At 41.5% G+C, this 26,102-nt stretch overlaps 2 protein-coding genes across 2 annotated transcripts; both read left to right on the plus strand.

Moving 5' to 3' along the window:
* Positions 1 to 589: 589 nt before the first annotated feature.
* Positions 590 to 14,389, plus strand: fam169b (family with sequence similarity 169 member B). The gene is made up of 9 exons (XM_085280796.1): positions 590 to 702; positions 2,521 to 2,651; positions 4,907 to 5,009; positions 5,092 to 5,177; positions 5,824 to 5,974; positions 6,512 to 6,694; positions 9,830 to 9,955; positions 10,071 to 10,141; positions 12,605 to 14,389. Exons 2-9 carry the CDS (start codon positions 2,526 to 2,528, stop codon positions 12,968 to 12,970), a joined length of 1,212 nt encoding a protein of 403 aa, XP_085136922.1. The 5' UTR covers positions 590 to 702; positions 2,521 to 2,525; the 3' UTR covers positions 12,971 to 14,389.
* A 532-nt stretch (positions 14,390 to 14,921) lies between these two features.
* Positions 14,922 to 26,015, plus strand: arpin (actin related protein 2/3 complex inhibitor). Its single transcript, XM_085280802.1, has 6 exons — positions 14,922 to 15,164; positions 18,683 to 18,758; positions 18,950 to 19,082; positions 19,497 to 19,703; positions 22,003 to 22,166; positions 24,869 to 26,015. Exons 1-6 carry the CDS (start codon positions 15,073 to 15,075, stop codon positions 24,875 to 24,877), a joined length of 681 nt encoding a protein of 226 aa, XP_085136928.1. The 5' UTR covers positions 14,922 to 15,072; the 3' UTR covers positions 24,878 to 26,015.
* Positions 26,016 to 26,102: the final 87 nt, after the last annotated feature.

The following is a 26,102-nucleotide window of genomic DNA, read 5'->3' on the forward strand; positions in this document are numbered from 1 at the left end:
ATAAATATCACTATATAATATTTTTGCAGCCATTTTTGGGAAGTTAGGGTAAAAACTGTTTTTTCAAGGATTTTCTAAGTGTTAACCTCCTGAGACCCGAACCACCAATGCTGACCTGGGACCTGAAAATGAGAGCCACATATAAGAATATTCGTTTGAAATTTCGATAGGACAGTAACAGTATAATGTCCTCGTAAGTGGATATCAGGCCCTTGCAGAGCAAAATTTAGTATTTTGGTCTAAATAACCCAAAATGTGATGCCCACATATGTGGACGCCAGGTCCTAGGAGGTTAAACAAAAAAAAGTTACAAATTAATAACAGATAGCGAAGATTGACTGTTACTGCAAGATTTTAACATGAGCTAAATAAAAACAATGTCCTTTTGTGCTTGCTTGGTAAAGCGTGTTCTTTTATTCTGAAACCGTCAACGCGCATTTCCCGTCATGCCTGTATTCCATGCCAGTGCTAAATTACATCGCCCAAAGGGTCATCGCCGAAGGTACACTCTGCTGTGATTGGTTAATGGAGTCAGACCGCGAACAATGGCGTGTATTTTTGTAACTCTCTCTGTGACCAGAGGATGGCGCTCCGGGCCAAAGAAAAGAAGATGTTAGTGGTTGAGTAGGCTCATCAAAGTTACATTTCGGGACTGTAGGGACGTTGCTGATAAGCAATAAGGGCTCATCCGGTCCATAGAAAGTAAGTTAACGAAATTAAATAAATTCATGTTCGAGTTTGTTATGAAGCCTTTGTCGTGACGTGTTCTTGTTTGCGTTGCAGTTCAAGGTTCACACAGCTGTTTACAGCACTCAGATTAAAAGCAGCTCAAGCAGCGTATGATCATTTGCAGCCTTTTTATGAAACGATTGAAGTAAACAGTTCTTAGGTTGCTATCTGCTACATTTTGATTTTGTTTCCTTCAGATCCACCGATATGAGTTGGTTTGATTTGGCTGTGTGAACCGATTGTTTAGCAGAAATCTGCATTACAGTTTTTTACAGACGCTAGGACACATTTCCCAATACTTAGGTCACGTTTGCAAAACTCCTCACACAGTGAGCACAACAGAAGTCTATGTGGGCTAAACTGAGGACCAGTTGTCATTGTTTTGGCACAAAATGCATTCAATGACTACATCTCTCAAATTTCATGAATTATCTTCTCACTCAGACACAACAACTGCCAAAAATCTTTGTACGTACAGGACATTTTGCATGTGCTTACATACTGTTTTCAAAACTGTTAAACTTATGGTCAAAACAATAACACAATGCAAAACTTGAAAAGAAAGCAAAATTCAACAACAATATTTTATTGAAACATATTTTAAATCTAAAAATGCAGTTTAACCAGCCACAGCTGATTGTCATTGTAGATGAACATCTACACAGGTGTTACTCCTTCAATTGTTCAACTCCTTCAATTCTGGCAGCCAGAAGATTCTTTCCTAGGTGTGTTGCCCTAGATGACATAAGATGTGATGTGGATGAGAACCTGTGGCCAAATGGAGAAGACCGAGTAGATTAGCATTACTATTGTATGTGTATCAGTGGATGGTGTGTATACAAATTCTTGTATTTTGGGATTACTTAGTGCAGAAAAATAAAAATACATAAACAAATATTAACGAATTCTGCATGATGTCTGATTCATTCCAGTAACATATACTGAAATTATAAACAGAGATGTGTCCTTGTTTTACACAAGTAAACACTGTGTAATGCTACATGTTGTTAGTGTTTTTTAGGTCATTGTTTTGTGGGTGACAAAGTGTGTTTGTCGGCTGTCAACCTTTGCTAGTGTTCTGGAAGAATGAGTTTATTTGAGACCTGAATGAAGTGTTTTGGTAGTTGTAGTGCATTTTGAATGTGAAATGAACTGCTTTGCCAAGCTGACGGTCAGTTAGGAGGATTGTGTGAAGAGTTTTGCAAAAGTGACCTAAGTCTGTAAAAAACTGTAACCCTGCGGTTCCCAACCTTTATTGCGCCACGGACCGGTCTATGTCCGACAAGAGTTTCATGGACCAGCCTTTAAGGTGTCGCGGATAAATCCAACAAAATAAAACCAGTACCGGTACCAGAAAACAAGAAAATTTATTCATAACACATGGGAAAAGACCCAGGGAAACCAAGTTAACGATAAAAAATAAATAATAAATAAAACCCCTAAATTTCACACTCGAGCCTCAACTCTCGCGGCCCGCTACCAAACGACTCACGGGCCAGTACCGGTCCGTGGCCCGGGGACTGGGGACCGTTGCATTAACTTATGCGCCGATTTTACCGGGAGGACCGGACAGCTTGTGCGGACTCATAATTCATTCTCTCGTGTATTTGCAGTGTTAAATGAAGGGGACGCAGCTTTAAAGATTAACCGTTTTAAAGACAATCTGGTGGTCGCACACGGGAGAATACTAATGTAATCAGATCCATAAAGTCAAGACTCACGTTTTGTTTCTATTTTTTGTATCTTGTGTAAATGCGTAAGTACATCTTAAACATCTGTATCCTCTCCAAGAGGCCATGTACCCTGTAGACCTGCCATCTGTGGATCACAATGACCTGACATCTGCGTCTGAACAGTACATGTCCTCTCTGGAGTCCAGCCCCTGTGATAATGAGTGGTTTCAGTCATCGCAGACCTCAAAGGTACCTAACCACATTTGGGTGACTGATTATTATTGCAAATAATACAGGGAGTGCAGAATTATTAGGCAAGTTGTATTTTTGAGGAATAATGTTATTATTGAACAACAACCATGTTCTCAGTGAACCCAAAAAACTCATTAATATCAAAGCTGAATGTTTTTGGAAGTAGTTTTTAGTTTGTTTTTAGTTTTAGCTATTTTAGGGGGATATCTGTGTGTGCAGGTGACTATTACTGTGCAGAATTATTAGGCAACTTAACAAAAAACAAATATATCCACATTTCAATGATTTCTTTTTACCAGTGAAACCAATATAACATCTCCACATTCACAAATATACATTTCTGACATTCAAAAACAAAACAAAAACAAATCAGCGACCAATATAGCCACCTTTCTTTGCAAGGACACTCAAAAGCCTGCCATCCATGGATTCTGTCAGTGTTTTGATCTGTTCACCATCAACATTGCGTGCAGCAGCAACCACAGCCTCCCAGACACTGTTCAGAGAGGTGTACTGTTTTCCCTCCTTGTAAATCTCACATTTGATGATGGACCACAGGTTCTCAATGGGGTTCAGATCAGGTGAACAAGGAGGCCATGTCATTAGTTTTTCTTCTTTTATACCCTTTCTTGCCAGCCACGCTGTGGAGTACTTGGACGCGTGTGATGGAGCATTGTCCTGCATGAAAATCATGTTTTTCTTGAAGGATGCAGACTTCTTCCTGTACCACTGCTTGAAGAAGGTGTCTTCCAGAAACTGGCAGTAGGACTGGGAGTTGAGCTTGACTCCATCCTCAACCCGAAAAGGCCCCACAAGCTCATCTTTGATGATACCAGCCCAAACCAGTACTCCACCTCCACCTTGCTGGCGTCTGAGTCGGACTGGAGCTCTCTGCCCTTTACCAATCCAGCCACGGGCCCATCCATCTGGCCCATCAAGACTCACTCTCATTTCATCAGTCCATAAAACCTTAGAAAAACCAGTCTTGAGATATTTCTTGGCCCAGTCTTGACGTTTCAGCTTGTGTGTCTTGTTCAGTGGTGGTCGTCTTTCAGCCTTTCTTACCTTGGCCATGTCTCTGAGTATTGCACACCTTGCGCTTTTGTGCACTCCAGTGATGTTGCAGCTCTGAAATATGGCCAAACTGGTGGCAAGTGGCATCTTGGCAGCTGCACGCTTGACTTTTCTCAGTTCATGGGCAGTTATTTTGCGCCTTGGTTTTTCCACACGCTTCTTGCGACCCTGTTGACTATTTTGAATGAAACGCTTGATTGTTCGATGATCACACTTCAGAAGCTTTGCAATTTTGAGACTGCTGCATCCCTCTGCAAGATATCTCACTATTTTTGACTTTTCTGAGCCTGTCAAGTCCTTCTTTTGACCCATTTTGCCAAAGGAAAGGACGTTGCCTAATAATTATGCACACCTGATATAGGGTGTTGATGTCATTAGACCACACCCCTTCTCATTACAGAGATGCACATCACCTAATATGCTTAATTGGTAGTAGGCTTTCGAGCCTATACAGCTTGGAGTAAGACAACATGCATGAAGAGGATGATGTGGACAAAATACTCATTTGCCTAATAATTCTGCACTCCCTGTATATTCTTCAAGGTCTGCTGTAAATGAAATTATGTTTGCAGTTATTCACACGGACTTGTTTATTTAGTCTACAGTAAAATCTAGAAAAATCTCAGCTAACCATAAACAGCTTCACATTCTTAAATCAAGAGCCTAAAATCTTTTAGCATCCATATTATCCATTAACTGTGTTCTCCTAGTAACTCGAAATGTAACTTTATCGTCTACATTTCAAGTTATTTTCTCAAAACTTTGAGTTAGTAAGTGTAAACTTTGAAATCTTATGTAGATGTAGGTTTCTTCCTGTTAAAAGGGAGTTTTTCCTTCCCTCTGTCACCAACTGCATGCTCATAAGGGATCGTCTCATTGTTCTCTGTATTATTGTCGAGTCTTTGCCTTACAATTTGAAGCGCCTTGAGGTGACTGTTGTGATTTGGCGCTATATAAATACAACAGAGTTGGATGTAATAACACCTAATCATGCATATGTTTTGGTATTGAAATACACAACAGATCTTTTAAAGCATTAAACTTAACTTGTTTTGGCGTGCAGATGCCCTGAATTAACTCTCTGTGTGGTTACTGTGACTCTCGAACGGGAACTATGGTGGAAGTGTTTTTACCACCTTACCAACATTTGGCTTGATGTTATCTTCCTGTCTGCTCAGGTGGCAATAACGGCAACAAATGTGAGCCAGCTGCAGCTGTTTGAGGATGGCCAGCCTGCCTGCGCGGTGCTGGCACTGCACCCTTCGGATGATCAAACACAAGGTTTGGGTTCAGCACGCTGCTCTGTGAGATGTTCCAGCCTCAGACACAGACTGACGCTCTCTGCTCTGATGTTACCTTCCAGTGGTCAGCCTATACCTGCACGGGAAGTGGTGGCTTTTGGATGACGTCTTGCGAACGTCAAGCAAATCCAGAAGTGGTTTGGTGTCGGTAACTGTGTTAAAGTACATTTGTCTAGACACTATGTCACTTCATGGCTCGTACACAGGTGTGAACAGTGAGAGAATAAATCAGTCTACTCATGACAAGAATCATCTCAAGATTGCATTGTAGGTGTGGTCGGTAGCAGCTTATGCAGCGGGTTTGCGGGAGAAACTCGGGAGAATTTTCTCCAACCACGTCATCTCAGTGTACTTCAGACTCAGCAATATGGTGACGTGCAAGATAAAAATAGTGGTCAACGACCCTCAGGACCACCTCTAGAGGTGACAGCCCCCATTAGGAATAAAATACCTGACACAGTCCACTATTTGTTTTTAGAACTGAAGAAGCCTCTTGAATTCGAGGTGAAATGTCTTAACAAACTTAAAGAAGTCAAGTTGCCTTCTTTTTTTTCAAGTCTTAAGACATACATAAATACAACCATAAATACATACAACCAAGCTGTGCAGTGGAGTGTGAAGCTGGAAAACGCATGAACCTATGTTATACTGGCTTTTGAAGCTTGCCATAGTTTTACAGGCTTCAGGTGTAAATTCACAGAAAAAGTCTGTTCTATCAATTTCTAAATGAAGATTTGCTGAATCGTTAATCTACCAGAGCCGACTGTCTGGAAACTTCTGCATGTTGTCCGCAGGTCCAGTCTGTTATGGAGAGGGTGATTGTATTTCTGCTCAGTCAGATAATGGAGAGGCCTTCACTGTTCTCCCTGCATCCTCCCAAAGAGAGCTGCAAAGTGCTGTGGAAAGACAACCAGGCGGTCGGCTTTTACACCGTGAAGCACAAAGGTGGGCAGAGGAGGATGAGAGTGATTGGCAAACAGGGTATCAGTGAACATACACATCTGCAGGTTGCGATTTATATTTTGTGTATGTCCAGCAGGAGTTTGGACAAATGTGAAGAAAGCTGCAAAGTTAAGGGCAGAAGACTGGCTTGAGTCGGATTGAAACTTTAATTAAGTCAGAAACAGCATGAAATTAGGAGCTGGGTGGAGGCGGGCTGCAAAGTGGCCTGCAGATGTGCAGCAAGTGTGGATGATCTAAAATATCTTATATGAGATAGATGAGTTGGATGTGAATTTGCATCAGATGATCTTCCAGGACCGAGCAATTCCTCAATTTTCTGATCACATCCAGGCCTAACTAATCACGCCAAGATGACTATTAGGAAGGTGTTCACTTTGAAGCTTCACAAATCTCTTTCTATGGATAAATCATACCCTCTGTTGTCCTTCTATTTGAAGGAGTTACACTGACTTAGCTTTTCAGACCTGGAAGCTACATCCACCTCTTAAATGCAATCCATGTCCTCCTCTGCTGTTTCAGGGAGTCTGTGTGACGGCTGGAGCAGCTGCTGTTACCTGCTGCCTGTTCTGGACACTGTGCTGGTGAGGAGGAGCTGCAGGAGGAGAGGCTTCGGCCTTCAGATGCTGGAGGATTTCTGCTCCTCCTTCTCTACGGAGGAGTTTCTGGGAGTCAGCTCTCCATTATCCCCCAGCATGGCTGCAGGTCAGCTCGGGTCCTTCTTTGACCTGTTTGTATACTTGTTTCTTTAGGTCTCTGTCAGACAGTTTGCTGTATCTGGTCAAGGAACTGCATGTTTTCTTCGCTTTTGTTCAATAGAAATGTTCAGTAGACTCACGCACTAATGATCTAGTTATAGCTAAAAGCTGATCACACACCTGTACATCATGACGCAAAAAAATGTAATAGGTTTTTTTAATAGTGGAATTTGCATTTCCCAAGTGAAACACACAGAAATCCAAGATGACACTGACTGTAACTGGAAACAGAGGTGAACTTGATGATTTAGCCCCTCATTTAAATGAAAGGCATTTGGTCAACCAATGAGTGTTTCATTTGAAGTTTTTTGTCGTCGCTTTTCCCAGAGTGTCTCCTGGTGAGATGTGCCCGGCAGGTGTCAGGATACTCTACTGTTTTTGTTATTATACCTTGGCGCTAAGCACGGGTGACCGTAACAATCACCATATTAAAGCGTATGGTGGCACATAACTGTTATAATCGTGTCTCTTGGGTCCCAGCAGTGGTTGTGGATGTGGAGTCTGAATGGTTGGCTCAGAGGTCGCCTGAAACAGCCGATTGGTATCAAAGAGTTTTGCTGAAGTTTTGCAGCTTCACAGAAGCAGAAACTTGGGTTTGGAAAAGTCTGAGGAGACCATGGAGAACAGATTTTTTAGCTGGCCTCATGAAAGTTCTGGCAAGCTGTCCGGCAGCTCAGGAAAGGAAAGCAGGGCTGGGCTCAGGCTCGGTCAGGGATAAAAACTGCTGTCCAGAACTAAAGATATTGTCAGGCGCTGGAAAGAACACTTAAGGAACACTTGAATCTGGCCAAAACGTCCTTTTTGAAGGAGAGAGAGCCTGAACACTCATGGGAAGACTCACTAATTGCTTCATTTCACTGATTAATGACAATGGTTTTTACAAGGTTACACAGATCTCCTTTAAAGTGCCAGATTAAGGTGATATAGACCATTTTTCCAAAGCTCATTGTGTGCAAAGCGTTGTTTCCCAGACTTTTGCTGCTTTCTTTTATTCCTTTTTTTCCCAAACTCTTTTTATTTTTCAGAATCACAGCAAATTACAGTACAACAACAGAGTGATTGCACACCATGTAAAAAAGACAAAAAAGACTTAGCTGTGCCCAAAAGTGCCGGTCAAAGTGACATTGTGGCTATACATGTAAAAGAAACCTAACCATGTCATAAACGCGGTCCCCACAGCAAACCACAGAGTGGAGACAGTACGGGATATCCACAGCAACTCAAGATTATCTTTGGTAGAAAAAACAGAATAATAATAGAGTACCTCATGACCAAAAGAAGTCAGGAGTGAACAAAAATAAAACAAAATAAAAGCAGTAGAGTAGCATAGAACCAAGTACAATAAAATAGGGACAGCCAGATTCACAGTGGTATATCACAGAACTGCTGTCATGGTCCTGGGTCGGTGACCCAGCGCTTTAAGTTTATTATTATCATTTTCTAGTTTATTATTATGATGATGATTATTGTTTGAGTTCTATGTGTTATATTCGGTCTGCCTCTGAGTCTGTATCTCTGTCTGTCTATGGTGTCACCCCGTCTGTTTGTGAATCTGTCTGTATGACAGTATGTTTGCACTGAAGCACCGCAGCAATTTCCTAATGTTGTAAACCTGCTCAACATTTGGCAATAAAACCCTTTCTGATTCTGATTCTGTCTGTTCAGTTCAGCGTCTTGTCTGGTTCCCTGTGTCTGAGTTTCCTGTTTTATTGTGAAGGTCTGTGTCTTATGTGAGTGTGCTCAGTTTACGTTTCCCCTGTCTCGTCAGCTGTGATTTCTCCCAGGTGTGTTCCCCTCCTGTCTCTCATCCCTTGATTACTGCCATCTGTGTATTTAAGCCCTGTGTTTCTCTGTGTCAGTGTCGCGTTGTACTCTCAACTAGCTGTGTAGTTTGCGTCTCTAGTGTTTAGTCACCTGCTCCAGTTTAGTGTTTCAGTCCTCAGTTCCTCTGTTATGACCTTTGTTTGTCTTTTAGTGAGTTTATTTAGTACGAGGTTTCTCCCAGCAATAAAGCTGCGCTTTAAGTCCCACTTCCGTGTCTGAGTTCTGCATTTTGGGTCCACCACTCCTGCTTGCCTGCCTGCCACACAGCCAACCATGACAACTGCACTGTTTCTACATTGTTGAAAAAGGGTTTCCATGAATTCAGAAATATTGCCGTTGACCCACATAGAGTATGTTTTACCGTTTCCACATTGCTAAAAAGAACACCTGTAATCCAGGCCTCAGAGAGAGGAGGGTGACTGACTTCCACTGGAGCAAAATCAGACATCTGGCCAAAAGAGTTAAAAAAGCCACGAAATCTGTCAACGCTAGCAAAGCAGTCTCACCAGGTGTCACAGCAAAGACCGACACATTTAGATCTAAGTGCTCCTGAAGTACCTCTAGTAAGGCAGGGACAGGACCACAACATCAGTGAGGCGTGGGCTTGTTTGCATCTATCACAGACAGGATCAGCATCAGGGTAGATTTTGGAAAGTGCGAGTTTTCACCAGTGGGTGTGGTGCAGCACTTTGCACTGGACCAGTGTATGCCCGGCACTAATAGATGACGAGTGGACCCGGAAGAGTATATCCTCCCAAAAGTCCTGGGTGATTTCCTTACCAAGGTCCTGCTCCCAAAGCAACTGAATAGTTAACACTGGGACACTCCGGAGATAAAGGATTCTTCATAGCTGCATGAAGCAGCACCGTTTTAATTTGGAGGTGGACGCAAAAGAGTCTCAATGAGTGGGGTTAAAGGCTGAGAGGGAAAATGAGGTGTCATCCCTCGAATAAAGCTACAGACCTGTGGGTACCCAAAAAAGTGGGTTTCATTGTTCAAGTTGTTCAAAGGAAGAGAAAATGCCCTTAGAATAGATCATTAAATGATTTTATACCCAAAGTAGACAACAGGGCAAAGCTTCCATCCCGTGGTGAAGCCTTAAAAACATGGTTCCTACAGGTTGCAAAGAAAAAATCTGCAGGACAAAATGCTGTCTTGGATTTCTAAGCGCATTCAGCCTCATTATCTACTCATATAATCACTCAGACTTATCCATGCTCCAACAGAAATACAACAAAACATGTGTTTGTGTGTTCAGTGTTCAAAAGGTTCCTGCAGAAGCACCAGCAGTATCGAGAGCGTCTGTACGAGGTGGAAGCTCCAGGGGGCTGGACTCAACGACGAAACATCTGGCTTAACATTCTGCTCGGACGCTACTGCCTCGGTAAACATTGGTTTGTTTTTTATGGGTTTAAGAATATTTTCAGATTTATATTGAATTGCTAACGTGGGAATGTCTTGAAGACGGCACGTGTCCTTATCTGACTCACATCTTTTAGGTACTGATAAGGAGAGCAGCCCAATATCAGGAGAAACACAGAGAAATGCACTCAAGGACTCCTTTCACAAGGTAAGAATGTCAGGCTACGTCCACACTAGCCTGGGTGAATTTGAAAATGGCGTCTGAAAACGCTCCGCCTCCACACTATCGTTTTCATTTGTTTTCACAGAAATGCTTGCGTTTCAGTACTGCGCATGCGTGATACGCAAGACGATTCGACCTGCCTTAAATCCATCTGCTGTTTATTTACTTTTCAGCTCTTTGAAACGTTGCAGCAAAACGTTGAGGAAAAGCACCGAGTTTTTTAAATGGACCAACAATGAGACGGAGTTATTGCTGCGAGTAACACAAAAGTACAAAGTTGTAAAAGAGAGTGAGAATTAAAGAATTTGAAGAAAAGCTCTCTGGAGCACGTACAGACTGATATTAACCTTTAATAGGGCTGTCAAAATTGAGCGCAAGCAAAACAACTGCTGTATAATGCCCTCTGCTATCTTAGTTTAATTGGTCACATGACTGCATCACATGACTAACATGCATCGTCATCGTTTTCGAAAAGGCTCCAAGTTCGCTGTCAACACTGCGACGCGAAAACATTTTCCCAAATGTATCCGCTTTGGAGAGCGTTTTCAAAACGCTGCGTTTTCCTTGACCGAAAACGCCGTCTCAGTGTGGACGGAAGGCCAAAATGATGTGTTTTCAAACCAAAACTTATTAGTGTGGACATGGCCTCAGTTTCTCCACGATTACACTGAAAAACATCTTCAGCCAACTTAGACTGAAACAGCTACTCGTCACACACTTCACATTCATGGCCAGAGATCAGTACTGCCCACAGTAACGCGTTACTTGTAACTCAGACACATGGTTCTTAAAATAAGTAATCAGTAAAGTAACAGGATTACTTTTTTGGGGAAGTAATCAGTAATTACTGCTTGACTTTATGATTGACTTTATGATTGATTTTGGACTTGTTATGATCTTGTTATGGGCAGGGATAGCTCAGTAGGTAAAGTGGTCGCCCCATGATCGGAAGGTTGGCGGTTCGAATCCACTTAACGGCTACCCTGAGGTACCCCTGAGCAAGGTACCGTCCCTACACACTGCTCCCCGGGCGCCTGCTTAGTGGGCTGCCCACTGCTTCACTGAGTGAATGGGTCAAATGCAGAGAAAAACAAGTAATTTCCCCATGGGGATCAATAAAGTATCCATTATTATTATTATCTGTATGGCCTCACGTTTAGATTTAGGTGCTACATGTTCTTGCTCTCTGAGGAATTGTTGGGTTTCACCTCACAATACTGTGAGGCGCTTTGTTCTACCACTGAGCCTCACTAGAAGGCTAAAATAGCGCGTCTGGCTTTAACAACGGAAGCACAGTTATTTTGGGGACCGCTCTCAGACCTACTGCTTTAAACAGAAGAGGATGTGAAAACAAGCCTCTGACTTTTCTACTTTCACGGTCACCAGAGGATGAATGTCATCGACTGTACTGATCACTTGAGATGAAATCAAGATTATTAATATTTCAAAGCTTTCAGTGCTTTTATAGATTGATCTGAAACTGAATTATGTGCAAGTGTCAGTGAGGAGAATCACACTGAGTCACTTGGTGGCACTATGAAAGCAGAGTGACTAATCCCAGACCTTCAGACTTTAAACAATGTGAAACCAGACATAGACTTGTGGGTTTTCACCTTTTTGTCTGTCAGCTCTTGACCCAAATATGTAATATGCTTTGAGATTGCATGTATCAAGAACTGGCATGTTCAACACAGTGCAGTGAAATGAGTTCCAGTACGGCTGAGTGTGTAAATTTGCACACTTTTTTCCTTTACCTGATTCTGTTAAAAAGTAGCAGCGCATTGGCCGGGAATTGGCCCTGCGTCTCCTGCATCTACCACTGAACCACCAATGCCACGTCCTGTCACTGCTACAGGGCCAGATGCTTGCTGGCTAAAAGCCCTGCATCTCTTTTGGCACATTTGAGATATTAAACGTCAAACAAGCTACCAGCTCATGGCTCAGAAAATGATTTTATGATATTTTGCATTGACAATCAGGGCCGCGTATGATTCTTCGAGATGATATCATACCATGTTCTTGCTCTAGGAACAAATGCTATGTTCCTCCCAATAATCTTACCATATGCTGTGAGATGACATTATTATTATCTGGTATTATACGACGTCCATATGAGAGTCCTGCTATCTATTTTATCTTCTCTTACAATGTAACTTTATAGAGACCAGCATATATGTCAATAACAGAGTGAGAGTTACCAGCAGTAAGAGGTTCACACCATAAGCTTCAAACTTGTGTAAACCACACATCAAATTGTGGCACAGAAAATGCTTTCGTGAGATTTTGTATTGACGTTCATGCCCCCCGAGAATGTTTCTCACCCACTTCAGAGGGTTTGTGGATTTTTGTTCTCATGTTGTGACTCTTTGTAGTTTTTTTTTTAATGTCTCCTGTAGCTATTTTGTGTAAGCAGCAATAATTTATCCAATTCTGTTTATCTCCATGCAGACTTGTATACTGGACCTGGGCACACTGGGAAGCACTGGTGTAAACACCGCAGTGGTGTTGGACTCTGCTGAACAGCAATTTAAATCATGTGAGCCAAGCCAAGGAAGATGGTCCCTGAGCAGCGAGCTCCCTGGAACAGGATGTAGCCCTGCAGCCCAAACTATCCATGTGCAATCTGGACCTCCCACCCGGCTCCTAAACACAGCACAGGCTTTGAAATCCAAGGCTTCCAAATCTACAAAGCACCACAGACAGGAACCAGAGGACATGCAGAAAATTCCCAAACGAGCCAGAAGTGAGTTGAAACATGTACACACAAAGACTGCATTCAGCAGCAGAGCCCGCAGAGAATGTTCGGACACTTAACCGAAACCATATCCACATTCATTTAGGTGACTTTGTGTTCTTTCCATCAAATCAAAGTGAGTTTTGAATGAACAGCAGACTGCATGTACCTAAACATGCACAATAAACCTTTTTGTGTGTCTTTGTAGTATCGTGTTTCTTTGTGGCTACTTAATAGTGTTTGTGCTAAATAAGAACCATGTGTCTGAGTTATTGATTTTTGCCTTCAAACATAAATACATCCACACAGATTATTATTAGAGTATAGCATATGCATTTGCTCCGTGGGTACAACTTGCACAGCATTTCAACCCATTTTAGATGCAAGGTTGGGGTTCATACGGTGACCTCAGATTATTATGCTTAACTATTAATGCACAGGATCAATCAATAAAGAGCTACAATATAGTTTTTTCTGCACTAATCACATAAAAAACCACAGCTTCTGAGGCTTGGTGTGGATTAGGAGATAGAGCAACCCGTCGACTCATTGGACGGTTGGTGGTTTGGTCCTTGACTGCTCCAGCCTGCATGCCAAAGTATCCCAAACCCTGAGTTGCTCCTGATGTGCTCACGGAGGAAAAATTGTTTAAAACTACAGATGTATTATCATCTCGCCCACTGCACTTTAGGTACATATAAAAAGAAAAAATCTTGGTGTATTGTCCGTCAGAGGATAGACTTTAAAGTTCTGATGCTGGCCTATAAAGCTCTGAATGGTTTAGGACCAAACTACATCAGTGACCTCCTGACCCAGTATGAACCATCCAGATCCCTCAGGTCATCTGGATCCGGTCTTTTATCAGTTCCCAGAGTCAGAACCAGACACGGAGAAGCTGCATTCAGCTTTTATGCTCCATATACCTCGAACAAACTCCCAGAAAGCCTCAGATCAGCTGAAACACTCAGTTTATTTAAATCCAGGTTGAAGACTCACCTGTTCTCAGCTGCATTTGAATAAAGCACCAAATCCACACTTTAAGCTTAAATTTCAAAACTTACATTTAACTACTGATTTTATCTACTGTTCTGATTTTATCTGTTTTGGTTTTATATACTGTTTTGTTTGTTTGTTTGTTTGTTTGTTTGTTTGTTTGTTTGTTTGTTTGTTTGTTTGTTAATTAGTTAGTTAGTTTGTTTGCTTGTTTTAATCAATTTTAAATCATGCTTTTTATTTGTTCTTGTTTCTAATGTCTCTGTAAAGCACTTTGAATCACCTTGTTGTTGAATTGTGCTATACAAATAAACTTGCCTTGCCTTGCCTTGCCTTGTTTAAAGCAACCATCTATATACATAGTATTTCGGCTTTTTTGTACACTGTTCTCATTGTGTTTCTTCTTGGTTTTTTATTTTTCTAATATATCTCTAATTCGCTTTTTGTTCCTTTCCCTCGTGCTGGTGTAATAAATGAATTTCCCCCAGAGTGGGATTAAATAAAAATCTATGGGTGTTTGTATTCTTGTTGGATTATGAGTGCAAGTTTTCCTTTCACCTCCTAAGAATAAATGTGCTGGAATGAGAGTACAAACCCTTGAATCATTGCTAACTTTGTAGTTCTGGTGTTCAGAAATGGTGCAACAGTTTGCACAATGCTTGCATTTAACGTGTAAAATCAACAGTTCTGACAATAATCAGCAGATACTTGTAAAAGCTTTTTGTGTAGAAATAAAGCGTAAATCTGGACTTGCTGTGTGTGCAGACACCTGAAAATACAAGCTGTACCTGCAGGTTGCTGGTTTGAGTCCCTGTTCAGATACTGGTATTTCTCAGAGGATGATCCCCTCACTAAAGACCGCACGAGAAACAACTTTAACAAACATTAAGAATACTAATTAGCGCCTAATTAGTAATGAAAAAGAAAAAAACTACATGTACTTGCGCTGCATTCACTGCTGTTCAATGAGGGCCATCATGCGCCCCCTAGGTGATCTGCAGGCAATTTCTGCATAAATGAGAAGAGTCCGGGCTGTCCGTCCACTCTCACCGCACGCATTCTCTTCTGCACTATTACCCGCCGGCGTCTGCTGTGTAGAAAACCGAGCGCACCTCTCATTCAGGGACGAACAGGAAGTCCGGAAAAAGGAAAAATCTGAGGGAAGGGAAAAGTTACGATTTTATGAAAGATGAGTCGCATTTATCACAACACGTCTCTGCAGAACAAGCCGGTCCACAGTGAAAAGTTTGACCGTGCGTGGTGTCCCTCTGCGTTTGAGAGGTATGTGCTCGCGTTCACACGCTACAGTGTTTCCCCTGTGAGGGGGCAGCACCAGACTCCGTCAATAAATCCCTCGGTGTTCCCAGAGAGCAGATCTGTGAGTTGTACACTGTTCAAAACATTTTAAAAATGAAATTATGTCGGGTATATGCAGCACAGCGCAGTGTAGGTGGATGTACGACCAGCAGTATCAGAGCGCCCTGGCTGCACTTCCTGTTGTGGCCACTAGAGGCTGACACAGTATTGACTCCCGTGTTCAACATAAACGAAAAAAAAAAAAAAACACGTTTGCAACGTGGTACAAAAACAGATCATTTCACTCATGGTAAAATTGTAGCTGCGATAATCAAAGTGCTTTAGATGACATTGTAGAACTAACACGAGGCATTTTCGCAAGGTGCATAAGTGAATTAACAAACTCATCACACACTAGAGCAGCTGGGGCCACAAGTGTGAACTCCTCAACGCTTTTCTATTTGTTTTGCATTTTTCAAGGAAAACCATGCTTCAAAGCTAGCCGCACCGTCTGATAAGTGACTGCGTTGTAGCTTCAAAGAGACACTAAGCTGTTAACCAAACAGCTAACATGGTTTAATACTGGAGTGACTTAACATCAGTTTAGATGTTTCACTTTTTTTTTTATTACAAAACTGTATTGCTTCCTTTTACTTATAGTTAGAAAGAAACTAATAATTCCACTGAGGGTCACGGTGTCTTTTTTGGATGAGCCCGGACCGTGGGGCCTGACTATAACAAAGCCAGGCTAATAGGGGTCACTGGACTGAACCTCTTGACCCCGTTTGGGCCTTTTTCAGCATTTTGATGTAATTATCTGGGAAATATTTGCTCTAATGTGAGGTACAGAGCATCAAAGAAATTTGAAACTTTCACGTGGAATTCTAGTATGTTATTAACATGTTAATATATCTTAGTATGTTATTAACATAACTAAGAGGGAATGCATCAATAAAATGCTCTCTATCAGTGTTGGGTAAGTTACTTTAAATTAGTAACTTAGTTACATTACTAGTTACTTCTATCAAAAGTAACTCGGTTACTTCAAGTTACTTGTTACTTTCAGAGTAACTAGTTACTAGGGAAAGTAACTTTGGTTTTACTCAGAATTCTCTTGTTAATGTGTTGCTTCCATAACTTTGCAGTCTTCTAGCTTGCTTACTTGCCACAAGTGCACTGTGCCACCTACCAATAGAAAGGAAAAAATAATGTGCATATTTCCACGAGAGAAATCCCACACCTGATTCTATCCTAGCCTGCTTTTTACATCCAACAAAAAAACTGCAGTCGTGGTGCTTTCGATTGTACTCAGAACTCGGAAATTCTGCCTTCTGAATAGGAAGATGTAGGTAACACCAGACTGCAGATGAGCTGCATACAGGGCTGGACTGGGACAAAAAATCGTCCTGGGCATTTTGACCATTATAGTAAAAATCATAAAGCCTTTGAATGAAAACAAACACTGTTGTGACAGTGATGTTCACTGTTCTGATGGTATATATGCATCAATCTATCAATTGTTTGTTGCAAGATTCAGATAATTATTTTTTAAAAGTGAGACATTTTAAATGAGAATAAGAAAGTATGTCTTTGTGCCCACCTCTCCCTGTTAATGCCCTACCTGGCCCCCTGGCAACACTTTGCTAGACCCGCCCCTGCACAGTTACCAGCTGTCAGCTACTTAGAAAAGGATCCTGGTGTTATTTGTCTCTCAGAAACAGTTGATAACTTTCCTTCAACTCATTCATGTCACCTAAAAGGTAAACCTGTTTCTCCATCACCTGCCCATCTCTGATGATTCAGTAAGGACATCTCCTGGTTTCATCTTCATGTTTCACTCTCATCACATATTCAAACCGATATCATGACCAGCAGCTTTACAGCTGTGGCTCCAGCAAACATCAGCTGATACTAGAAATTAATATTAAATATATTCTAACAGCAGCTTATTAAACTTAAACGTGCTGCTGTTGTTTAGCGCGACATCCGCTGGTTTCCTCTTTCTGGCGCAAAGTGGGTGATAAACAAACAAGAGAGAAAAGCCAATCAGCTGATCATTGATCAGTTTTATGATTGAGTAGATACAGGAGAGGGGGGGGGAGAATGAGAGAAGAAGAGGCAGCTGTGCAGCAAAGACACAGAATAACACCAGCTTTGTGTCTTTTTCATTGTAGCTGAAGTCCAGGACAAAATGTTCCTTTTCACCTCAATACGAAACGCGTAATATTTTCTTTGAATACGAGACGATTCCGTTTTTTACGGGACGGTTGGCAACTCTAATAATTAACCTTACGAACAAAATAAAGTTCAACATCAGTAACATCATAGCACCCACCCAGCTGTATAAACTCCGTCATGCTAGCTAGCACGCAGTACGGAAAAGTCAGCATAACGAAAATAAACTCCACCTAAACTTGGTTCATATCTGACCCAGATGGACTGCAGGTCATAACTTCTTACCTGAAGTTCAGTTCACCTGACACTCGGACCAGCGCCTCGGGTCTCTCCTCTTGCCTGCCTTTTCCTTCATCCACTTGCTGGCCTCCACCACTTGCTAATGTTACTGAATCTGTGGAAGCTCCGCGATAGCCACCACACGAAGTAACGAATAACGAGCCTACCTAAATCCCAGTAACGAGTAACGCGTTCCCAGTTTTGGCATAATAACTAGTTACCGTGCTCGTTACCACAATAATAACGTAGTTACTGTAACGCGTTACTTAATAACGCCTTAGTCCCAACACTGCTCTCTATACTTGTTCTACATACGTTCTATGTTCTATATACTTTTTCAGTTATTTTTATTTTATCTAAGAAGCCATTTTTTCTTCTTGCTGACAATATTTTCACTTTAAAGGAAGTGAGTGAGTCTACCGGTAATCAGTCAGGCTCTATTCCTTTGTAATTCTAAACTCAGTCGGTAAGACTAGGAAAGAGTTATATGACTCTGAGTAGATATTACAGTATGTGGCCAGTAAAACTGCTGGTGCTGGAGGCCAGTAGGGGAAAAATGTAATATTGGGAACTGCACATATTGTCTGCCTACAGCAAGCTTGCAGACTGATCCCCTGAGGTTTTGATATAACAGCTAACATGTGGTAAAATTCAGGGACTTTAGACATGCCGGGCTAAGACTTCCCCTTCATTTTGCTTGCCTGCTGCTGGCTGGATGTAAAGTGATGTAACTTTGATCACAGTGTGTGGACGAGCTGCCAGTTCGTGGTCTTTGCTAGATCCAGTAACAAAACTACTGTCATGTGACTAAAGCAAATGGAAATGGTGAGTTTGGGTTTCAGAGCACAGTCGAACTTTTACTGCATTGGTTTGTTCTGAAAAACGTTTGAATGCCTTTATTCTGTAGGATTTATGTGTGCTATGAATCATCCTCCCTGCAGTTCTAGTTCTGCGTTTAACTGAGTCCCTATTCAGCACTCAGTCCCAATAAAACAGCACTTTATTTCGCCAGTACACATTTAGATACTCATTATTGTTTTTCTACACAGTGGCCCTGGAGTGCTTTTAGAAGGGAAGCTGCTCGATGTTTCCAGACATGCAATCACTGACAGCAACAATCAAAAGGTACAGTAATAAAACCATCGGTTATAAGAGCCCAGCATGACGCCTTCTTCTCAGTAGATGCAAATAATTGTAAAAAGACTGTGAGGGTTTTCAGGTCACTATTCGAGGAGCAGGCATTGGTGATAATAAGCAGAAATAAGTAAAGCTGAAAACCACTGGAAGGTATTTATTCATCCTTCTGTCACCTGCAGGTACGTTTCTACGTGCTGTACATCCAACCGAGCCGCATCCATCAGCGGAAGTTTGATGCCAGTGGAAAGGAAGTGGAGCCCAACTTCAGTGACACCAAAAAGGTCAACACTGGTTTCCTCATGTCCTCCTACAGTGAGTACACTGGAGTTGGATCTGCTGGCTGTGCAGTGTCAGAATAGGCCGAGCAAGACATGAGGTGCGGTCAGGTGCAAACTCTAGAAATCTCCATTTATTTGTATGACGAGAACTAGCTGCAGTTCAGTTCCTCAGTCTGATTGATGAGATGTAATAAATACTTTTTTGTTGAGGTCTGAAGTAGAACAGATCAGTAGTGCAGCATGCAAACCTGAAAAGTCTAACCCTGTCCTACAATTCACCAACTTCATGCAGCGACTTTTACAGGAAGGCAAGCAGCGATGATTGCATGCTAATGCTAGCTCTGTTTCTTAAATACGCCACTGATATGTAACAAGAAAAAGCCTCGTGGGTGCGGAGCTCTTAATTCCCTTCATTTACTTGGCTTCATTGTGTTTTCCGTCTTTACAGAGGTAGAAGCTAAAGGGGAGTCGGACCGTTTGTCTGAGGAGCAGCTGTCAGCCGCGGTGAACAAAGCCGAGCTAATGAAGATAACTGAGAAGCACAGACCCGCTGGGACCTGGGCCTTTTGGTATCCGGAGGCAGACATGGAAAAAACGGACCTGGAAACAGGACAGGATGTACGGTTGAAGACTAGAGGAAACAGTCCTTTCGTATGTGAGTCTGAACTTGATGTTTGTTATTTACTTGCCTGTAGAGCCTTTCTGTGAATTGTCCTGCCTAAGATCTTAACATCCATGTACACCGTCTGTGCTGTCTGCGGTTAGGGTTGGGTCTGAGTTTGGTGACATCGGCCCAGCAAAGGGTCTGTTTATGCTGTAAACTGCTAGTCAGTGTAGTAAAAAATACAAGTTAATAGAAATGAATCACTGCTTAACTGTCTACACCTAAAGCTGCAGTCGTCTTCTTTGTTTGTGTAACTATTGTCTGACTTGTATATGAACTTGAATCTGCATCTGGAGTTGTAAAACAGGAAGGGGTAGCTTCTGATTTACACCTTCTGTGGTATGCTTTAGTAAACTCTGTTCTGTCACTGATGAACTGCAGACATTGTGTGGATGCATGATTTAAAGATTCAAGGTTTGCCTTCTTTTGTCATCACATGCTTTGAGACCTTTTCCTCTGTGTATCTAATCCTTTTGTAAAGGCAGATGAAATAATATAAAAGACACTTCAGAGCTTCACAGTCTTTAATTTGATTCAGATTTCCACCAGCTTGCTCACTAGCTTAAAGAAACGGTTAGAAGAAAAACGAATAATACTTGTTGAAACTGGTGCCTGGAAATACAAAGCAACATGCTCCATGTGTTTCAAAACTGGGACGAGGGGACATCGTTTAGGACAAAAATGAACATCGGGTTGTATTTCTCTGCAGAAAGAGAAATTGGTTTATTTTGGAATAGCTCTAGTTATTATGTGATTATTATTTTTTCTTTCCCGATTGCCAAGACTTGGGAGAGCAAAGCCAAAAACCACATGTTCTCACAGCCTACGGCCAGGAGGTTTGGGTCAAGGCTGTCTGCCTTTGTCTATCTTTATCAGTTAAGTTAACACAGTTGGAGTTTTTAAGCCTAACCAAATGCTTTCATTTTACTTTACTGTTCATTTTGAAGTGGCATGCATGTGTTCACTTGGTTAAATAAGTATATTTCTGGTTTGTCTGCTTCCATGACAAGTTTAGTCCTAAATTTCACATCATGCTTCAGTTAATTGTACCTGGAGACACCCTGTATGTCACATTGAGCTGTAAATGTAAAGAATCCTTAAGACTGCAACTGTCGGTTAACACAGTGGTTCCCAAACTTGTTTTTGCTGGGCCCTCTTTGTTTTACAAGAAAAATGCAGTTACTGTCCCTCCATTTACAAAGGCAGAGGCGTCATGGTGTGATTATTTTACATGTAGTTTTTTTTTTTTTTCATGTGTAATAATATTCAACATTGCTATCAATACATTTTTCAAAAAATGCCTCTCTGTGCAAAATGGGTTTAAAAACATAAACAACTGTGGGATACTGTTAGTCTGTGATTTGAACAGCCCAGCGCTGCTCCCGACGAAGGAAAAACCAATTGTGCAGGGGAGACCTACCTCAGTACTTGTGCAGGTGAAGCCAAAGGGCAGATATGCTTCACCATATTTTCTAGTCTTTGGCTTAGAATGAAGTTGGTTTGGAAACATATTCAGCGATGCTTCATCTCCATCCCCCTTTTTGGGGGGATACTCCCACTAGGTTTAAATCTGGGACTCCCCACCATTTGATCTTAGACTTGAAGAAGCTTCTCGGATGAGAGGTGAAACGTCTTCAAGCAAGTTAAAGAAGTCCAGACGCTTTTCTTTGCAAGCTCCTTTGATAACAAAAGGAAAGACACCCAGCTGAACTAAAATGATCCATGTAGCAAACAAAAACTGTTGTGAGCCACCACCCTCATATCGCCTTTGTGCTTTTGGAGCCTTGACCTGACTTTTAAAAACTAATTGGAAATAAATTACACTTTAGCTAAATACTTGTAATTTATTTCCCCAAACCAGGCGGAGCCGCAGTATAAAGACTAAAGAGCCGCATGCAGGTTGCCGACCTCTGGTTTAGACTGATATCAATACCTGTCCTTTGGTTTTTAGCCTGGATTTATTCAGATGTGATGGATATTTGAACATTTATTATCAGATGTCTCCATCTTGTTGCTTTCTTAATTCTGTGTAGAGTTAGAACTTAAACATGAATCTGACATTCAAAGTTTTGAAAACTTTCTCAGATTTTTCAGATTTCTTCTCTATCAAAGTCAGTGAACGGTTAATAATCAAGTTGGCATATCCTTACAGAGGTGATAAAGCTTAAAGAGTAGAATTCAAAGTTGGTAGCTCACTTCGTTTAAGTTCTATAAATGCCTTTAAAAACCTTACGTACTTCTTTGTTTTGTGTCATGCGTAAATAACTTCATTACCTTCTTCAAATTCCAGTCTCTTTGGCCAGAATTGATGGCGGCACAGTGACCAAGTGTAACTTTGCTGGAGACGATAAGGCTGGAGCTTCATGGACAGACAAAATAATGGCCAACAAATCAGACACCAGCAGCACTCGGCAGCCTGGAGGAGGAGGCGAGGGAGCAGAGGAGGACGAATGGGTGAGGACCAAATCTCTAAACAAATGAAATGACTCACATAATATCAGGGATGTAGCCCAGATCGGTGGTTTGTCATTTATTTTTCCTTTTCTTACAAATTCCTGAAAGAGTTTCTTTTAATTTCCTGAAAACTAACTCAAAATAAAGAGCAGCCGCCAAGGCCCTCGCAAGAACAGATCAGGTATCTCTGACAACAGGCGTGACATGGAGTCGGAGACAACGTGAAGGAGGAGCGGGGGTACGTTGTAAAGTTGATTGCAGATGTGCAGCCACTGCAGGAAGGCTGAAGTAGCTTGAATTGATTGCCCTGTATGACAATTACCCAGGGCATGAGGTGAGCCGTCAGCTGATGCGGGCGAGCATTAGGATCTGGTCTGGCTGGAATGCAGCTAAGGCTGAGCTTTGTGGCTTTCCTCAAACAATCATTTTTTCAGCTGCAGTGGAAATGATATCATGCTCTCAAATACCAACGTTATTAAAAATTTCAGTCGTGCAGCAGTTATACTAACAAACATATTTCTGCCTAATTCCACAGCCCACCATGTAACATAAGCCATTTTTCCACTGCACAAACTTCCCAGTGACCAGGATCTGTTCGCCGTGGGGTTAACTTAACTTCCAGGAGATTTATTCTACTCTGTTCAATGTGACTCATTCGCAAAAAGTTTGCAACCTTGGGGGCGGTGCTGGCAGGCTAAGGTGCTACGTGCTCAGGATTGTTTGCTTTTATGATCTATCCAATTTACTTACTTTTTAATTACTGGAAGAAAGTTCTTGTGACAAAAAGGTCGAGTTACTGCAGCTGCAAAGACTCATTTTCCTCTGTTTGTAATGCATTGTGTATGAATTTATGAGATATTGTACAGCCAAATGCAAGCTGATTTTTAACTAAATTATAGGAAATTAGCTGGAAATTACAGGTCAGATGATTCACAGATGAATACTGTATATTCTTAGACATCGTAGTGCATTGATTACACACCTTCTTCCTGTTAAAAGGAGTTTTTCCTTCCCATTGTTGCCAATGTGCTTGCTCATAGGGGGTCATATAACTGATGGTTTTTCTCTGTATTTATCATTGTAGGGTCGACCTTACAATATAAAGCTACTTGAGGGGACTGTTGTTGTGATTTGGTGCTGTATGAATAAAATTGAATTGAATATTGATGTAGCTATCGAAGGCCATCACAGACGAGGGATGTAAGGGGAAAAAAACAAAAGACTGTTTGGAGGTTTGACAGGTCTGTGTGTGCATCAGAGCTTCATAGACTTTATGTGCTGCTGGTGGTGAAAACTGAGGGGCTGGAAAGATCTGATACTCATCCTCCCTGGACTCACTGCATCCAACTTTGAAGTGTCACTAGCATCCTTAGACTGGCCTCATCAGTAGGTGATGCCCTTTGAATCTATTATACTAAAGTGTATGCAGATAGCGAAATGCAGTTTGTATCGCTGCCAACAGGTGTCACAACTGGACTCTGAATAAACGCTGTTTGCATGTGTATCTGATCAAGCTTTAAGATGATGTGCAGTAGTAATTAACTTCAGATTGTTACAACACTGTAGACCTCTCGCTTATAGACTAGTGTATGAGTAACCCATGACTCTATCGCAGATGGCTCGATATCCATAGAGTTGTTGAGGTAGACCTGAGTTAGGTGCCTTCCTGAATGAATATGTGAGAAGAAAGAAATCTGGCCAGCCCCTCAGTTTCCACTGGCAGCCTCACAGCAGCTGGATCACCGGCTTCAACATGACAGAAGCTCTACTAGCCTCTGAATCAAAGCTAGCTGTGTTTCAGTAACTGTTGAGGAGCAGTCAGCAGGTTTTGGACCCACATGTTACTCAGTGTTACACCGAAAACGTTAAAGCAATTTCCATGAGAACAAAGTTATGTCGGAAAGAATCTGTAGGGCTCCTCTCTTGCGGTTGCCTCTCCCATCACCACTGAGGTCAGCGGTTTGAACTCTGAGTCCCTTAATTTTGTGTCGCTGACTGTAGCCAGCTTTTAGCACCGCACTGGTGGAAAACTAGTATTAATAGTCTGGCTTTTGGCACATACAGTCGATATACTTCAGCAGTTACTTTGCTCGTTGTTGACGTGGGTCAGACACGAGGGTCAGGGTTTATTTTGATTTTTGAAATTAGAGTTAAAAACAGGTTGTTAACGGGTCACCGGTGACCTGGTGGACGTTAAGACCACGAGTTCTTTAATGATAGAACAGGTTTTCCCCTTTAAATCAGATGCATATTTAGCTTCTTGACTTCCTTCTTGACTTTTTAGTACAAACAGAACCAGACAGGCTGTTGCTCAACCTGACCTGTGCAAATCCTCTTTACTGCCTCAGACTTTGATTAAAGGTTTCAAACAATATTTCCTGCTAAAATTTATGAGACGTATAAAAGACCTTCTGGAGAGCAAGAATTTTGTGCCGAGGATTTCCTGCAAGAACTTTGCTTTGTGGACTCATAACATCAGTTATTTAAGGAAGTGAGAGAAATGCAGTGAGTTGCACAAGCTATCAGGCCTGCATGGGGGAACTCCACCTTTTTATAGTGTGATCTGGAAAACGAGCTATGATTTGGCCTGGCGTGAAATGGACAGCAAAAACCTTCTGCGGCTGTTATTCAGAACATAATCGAAGCTTTAGACAAACAGAAACCAGAAAGCACTCACTGCCCCTGCTTTGTTTTATCCACAGGATGATTGAGAAAACTGTGTTTCCCACCAGTCTGAACTCAGGGCCCCGATCCAATCTCCAGCATGGACTGGACTTTGACTATTATATCTTGCATATGTTGCCATAGGGCTGGAAACCTCGCGTCACCTCTACAGTATGGGACTAGCTGTCTTGGAAACTGTGCTCTTCTCTTGTATGCTTCACCACATTTACATGAGTCAACCTGCATGTTCATGTTTTTGAATATGGAGGCCTGCAAAGAATTCATGGTAGTAATGAAGTTTGTAATATCACAAATTCTTATTCTAATTTTAACTGAGAAAAAAGTGACTTTCATGTGACGATTTTACAAATTATTTTTGTTTAACTTTTATGAATTTTATAGACATGATGTTTCCAACCATCTGTTATATTAAAGTGCAGCCAGTGTGCAGTATTAAAGAGCACAGGCTTGAGCATTATGGTTTTCTAAATAAAGATGCAGCATGCTACACAAGTGGAGAGCCCTCAAATTGCAAACCTGTTTTTCTCAACTGGCTTTTTTTTAAGTGCTTTTTGGCTTTGAATACAAGGACCTATTTGGGCCACGTTAAGAAAAAAAATTATTGATCAATTTAAGAATAAAAACAAAATTTTAAGATTAAAGTTTAAATAATATTTTGAGAATAAAGGAAAGAAATGTGGAAATTAAAAATGTCTTGCGTTAAGTTATTTGTCTTTTAGCTCATAAACACGGAGCGGTGATAATTAAAAAACACTGAAGAGATGGTGCAGAAATCTGCAGCTGATCAGAAGTTAAAAAAACAAACCGGAACCAATGTCTGGCAGTGGACGCATGCAAGGATACCGATGGCTATGCAATAAAGATGGATGTCATATCACGATGAGACAGCTGATCGAGTTGTTTCACTAAATCGTCTACACGAGGCATTTTGCAGAGGTTGCAGGAGCCGTGGCAGTTGTTTGGCTTTAAACAACAATTGTAATCTTCACATTTCAACTTTATTCTCAAACTAGCATTTTGAGTTTCATCTACAAGTTCTGACTTTAATCTCAAAATGAACGCTAATTTCTTTTTTTCTTAATGTGGCTCTAATACTCCTTCGTGGTTGAGCTAAAGGACAATATGACTTTGTGCTTTGAATAAAACCAATGAATGTGTGTTAAATGACGATTGCGCTTTGTTTTTGTGTCAAATTTTAAGGTGGGGATCTAAAACTGGGATTTCAGCTAATTAAAGTTTCACTGTGTGCAG

Source organism: Mchenga conophoros, linkage group LG7 (assembly GCF_057382185.1).
Source record: "Mchenga conophoros isolate Kocher_MC1m ecotype Shallow Benthic linkage group LG7, M_conophoros_male_GT1.1, whole genome shotgun sequence".
Taxonomy (NCBI): domain Eukaryota; kingdom Metazoa; phylum Chordata; class Actinopteri; order Cichliformes; family Cichlidae; genus Mchenga; species Mchenga conophoros.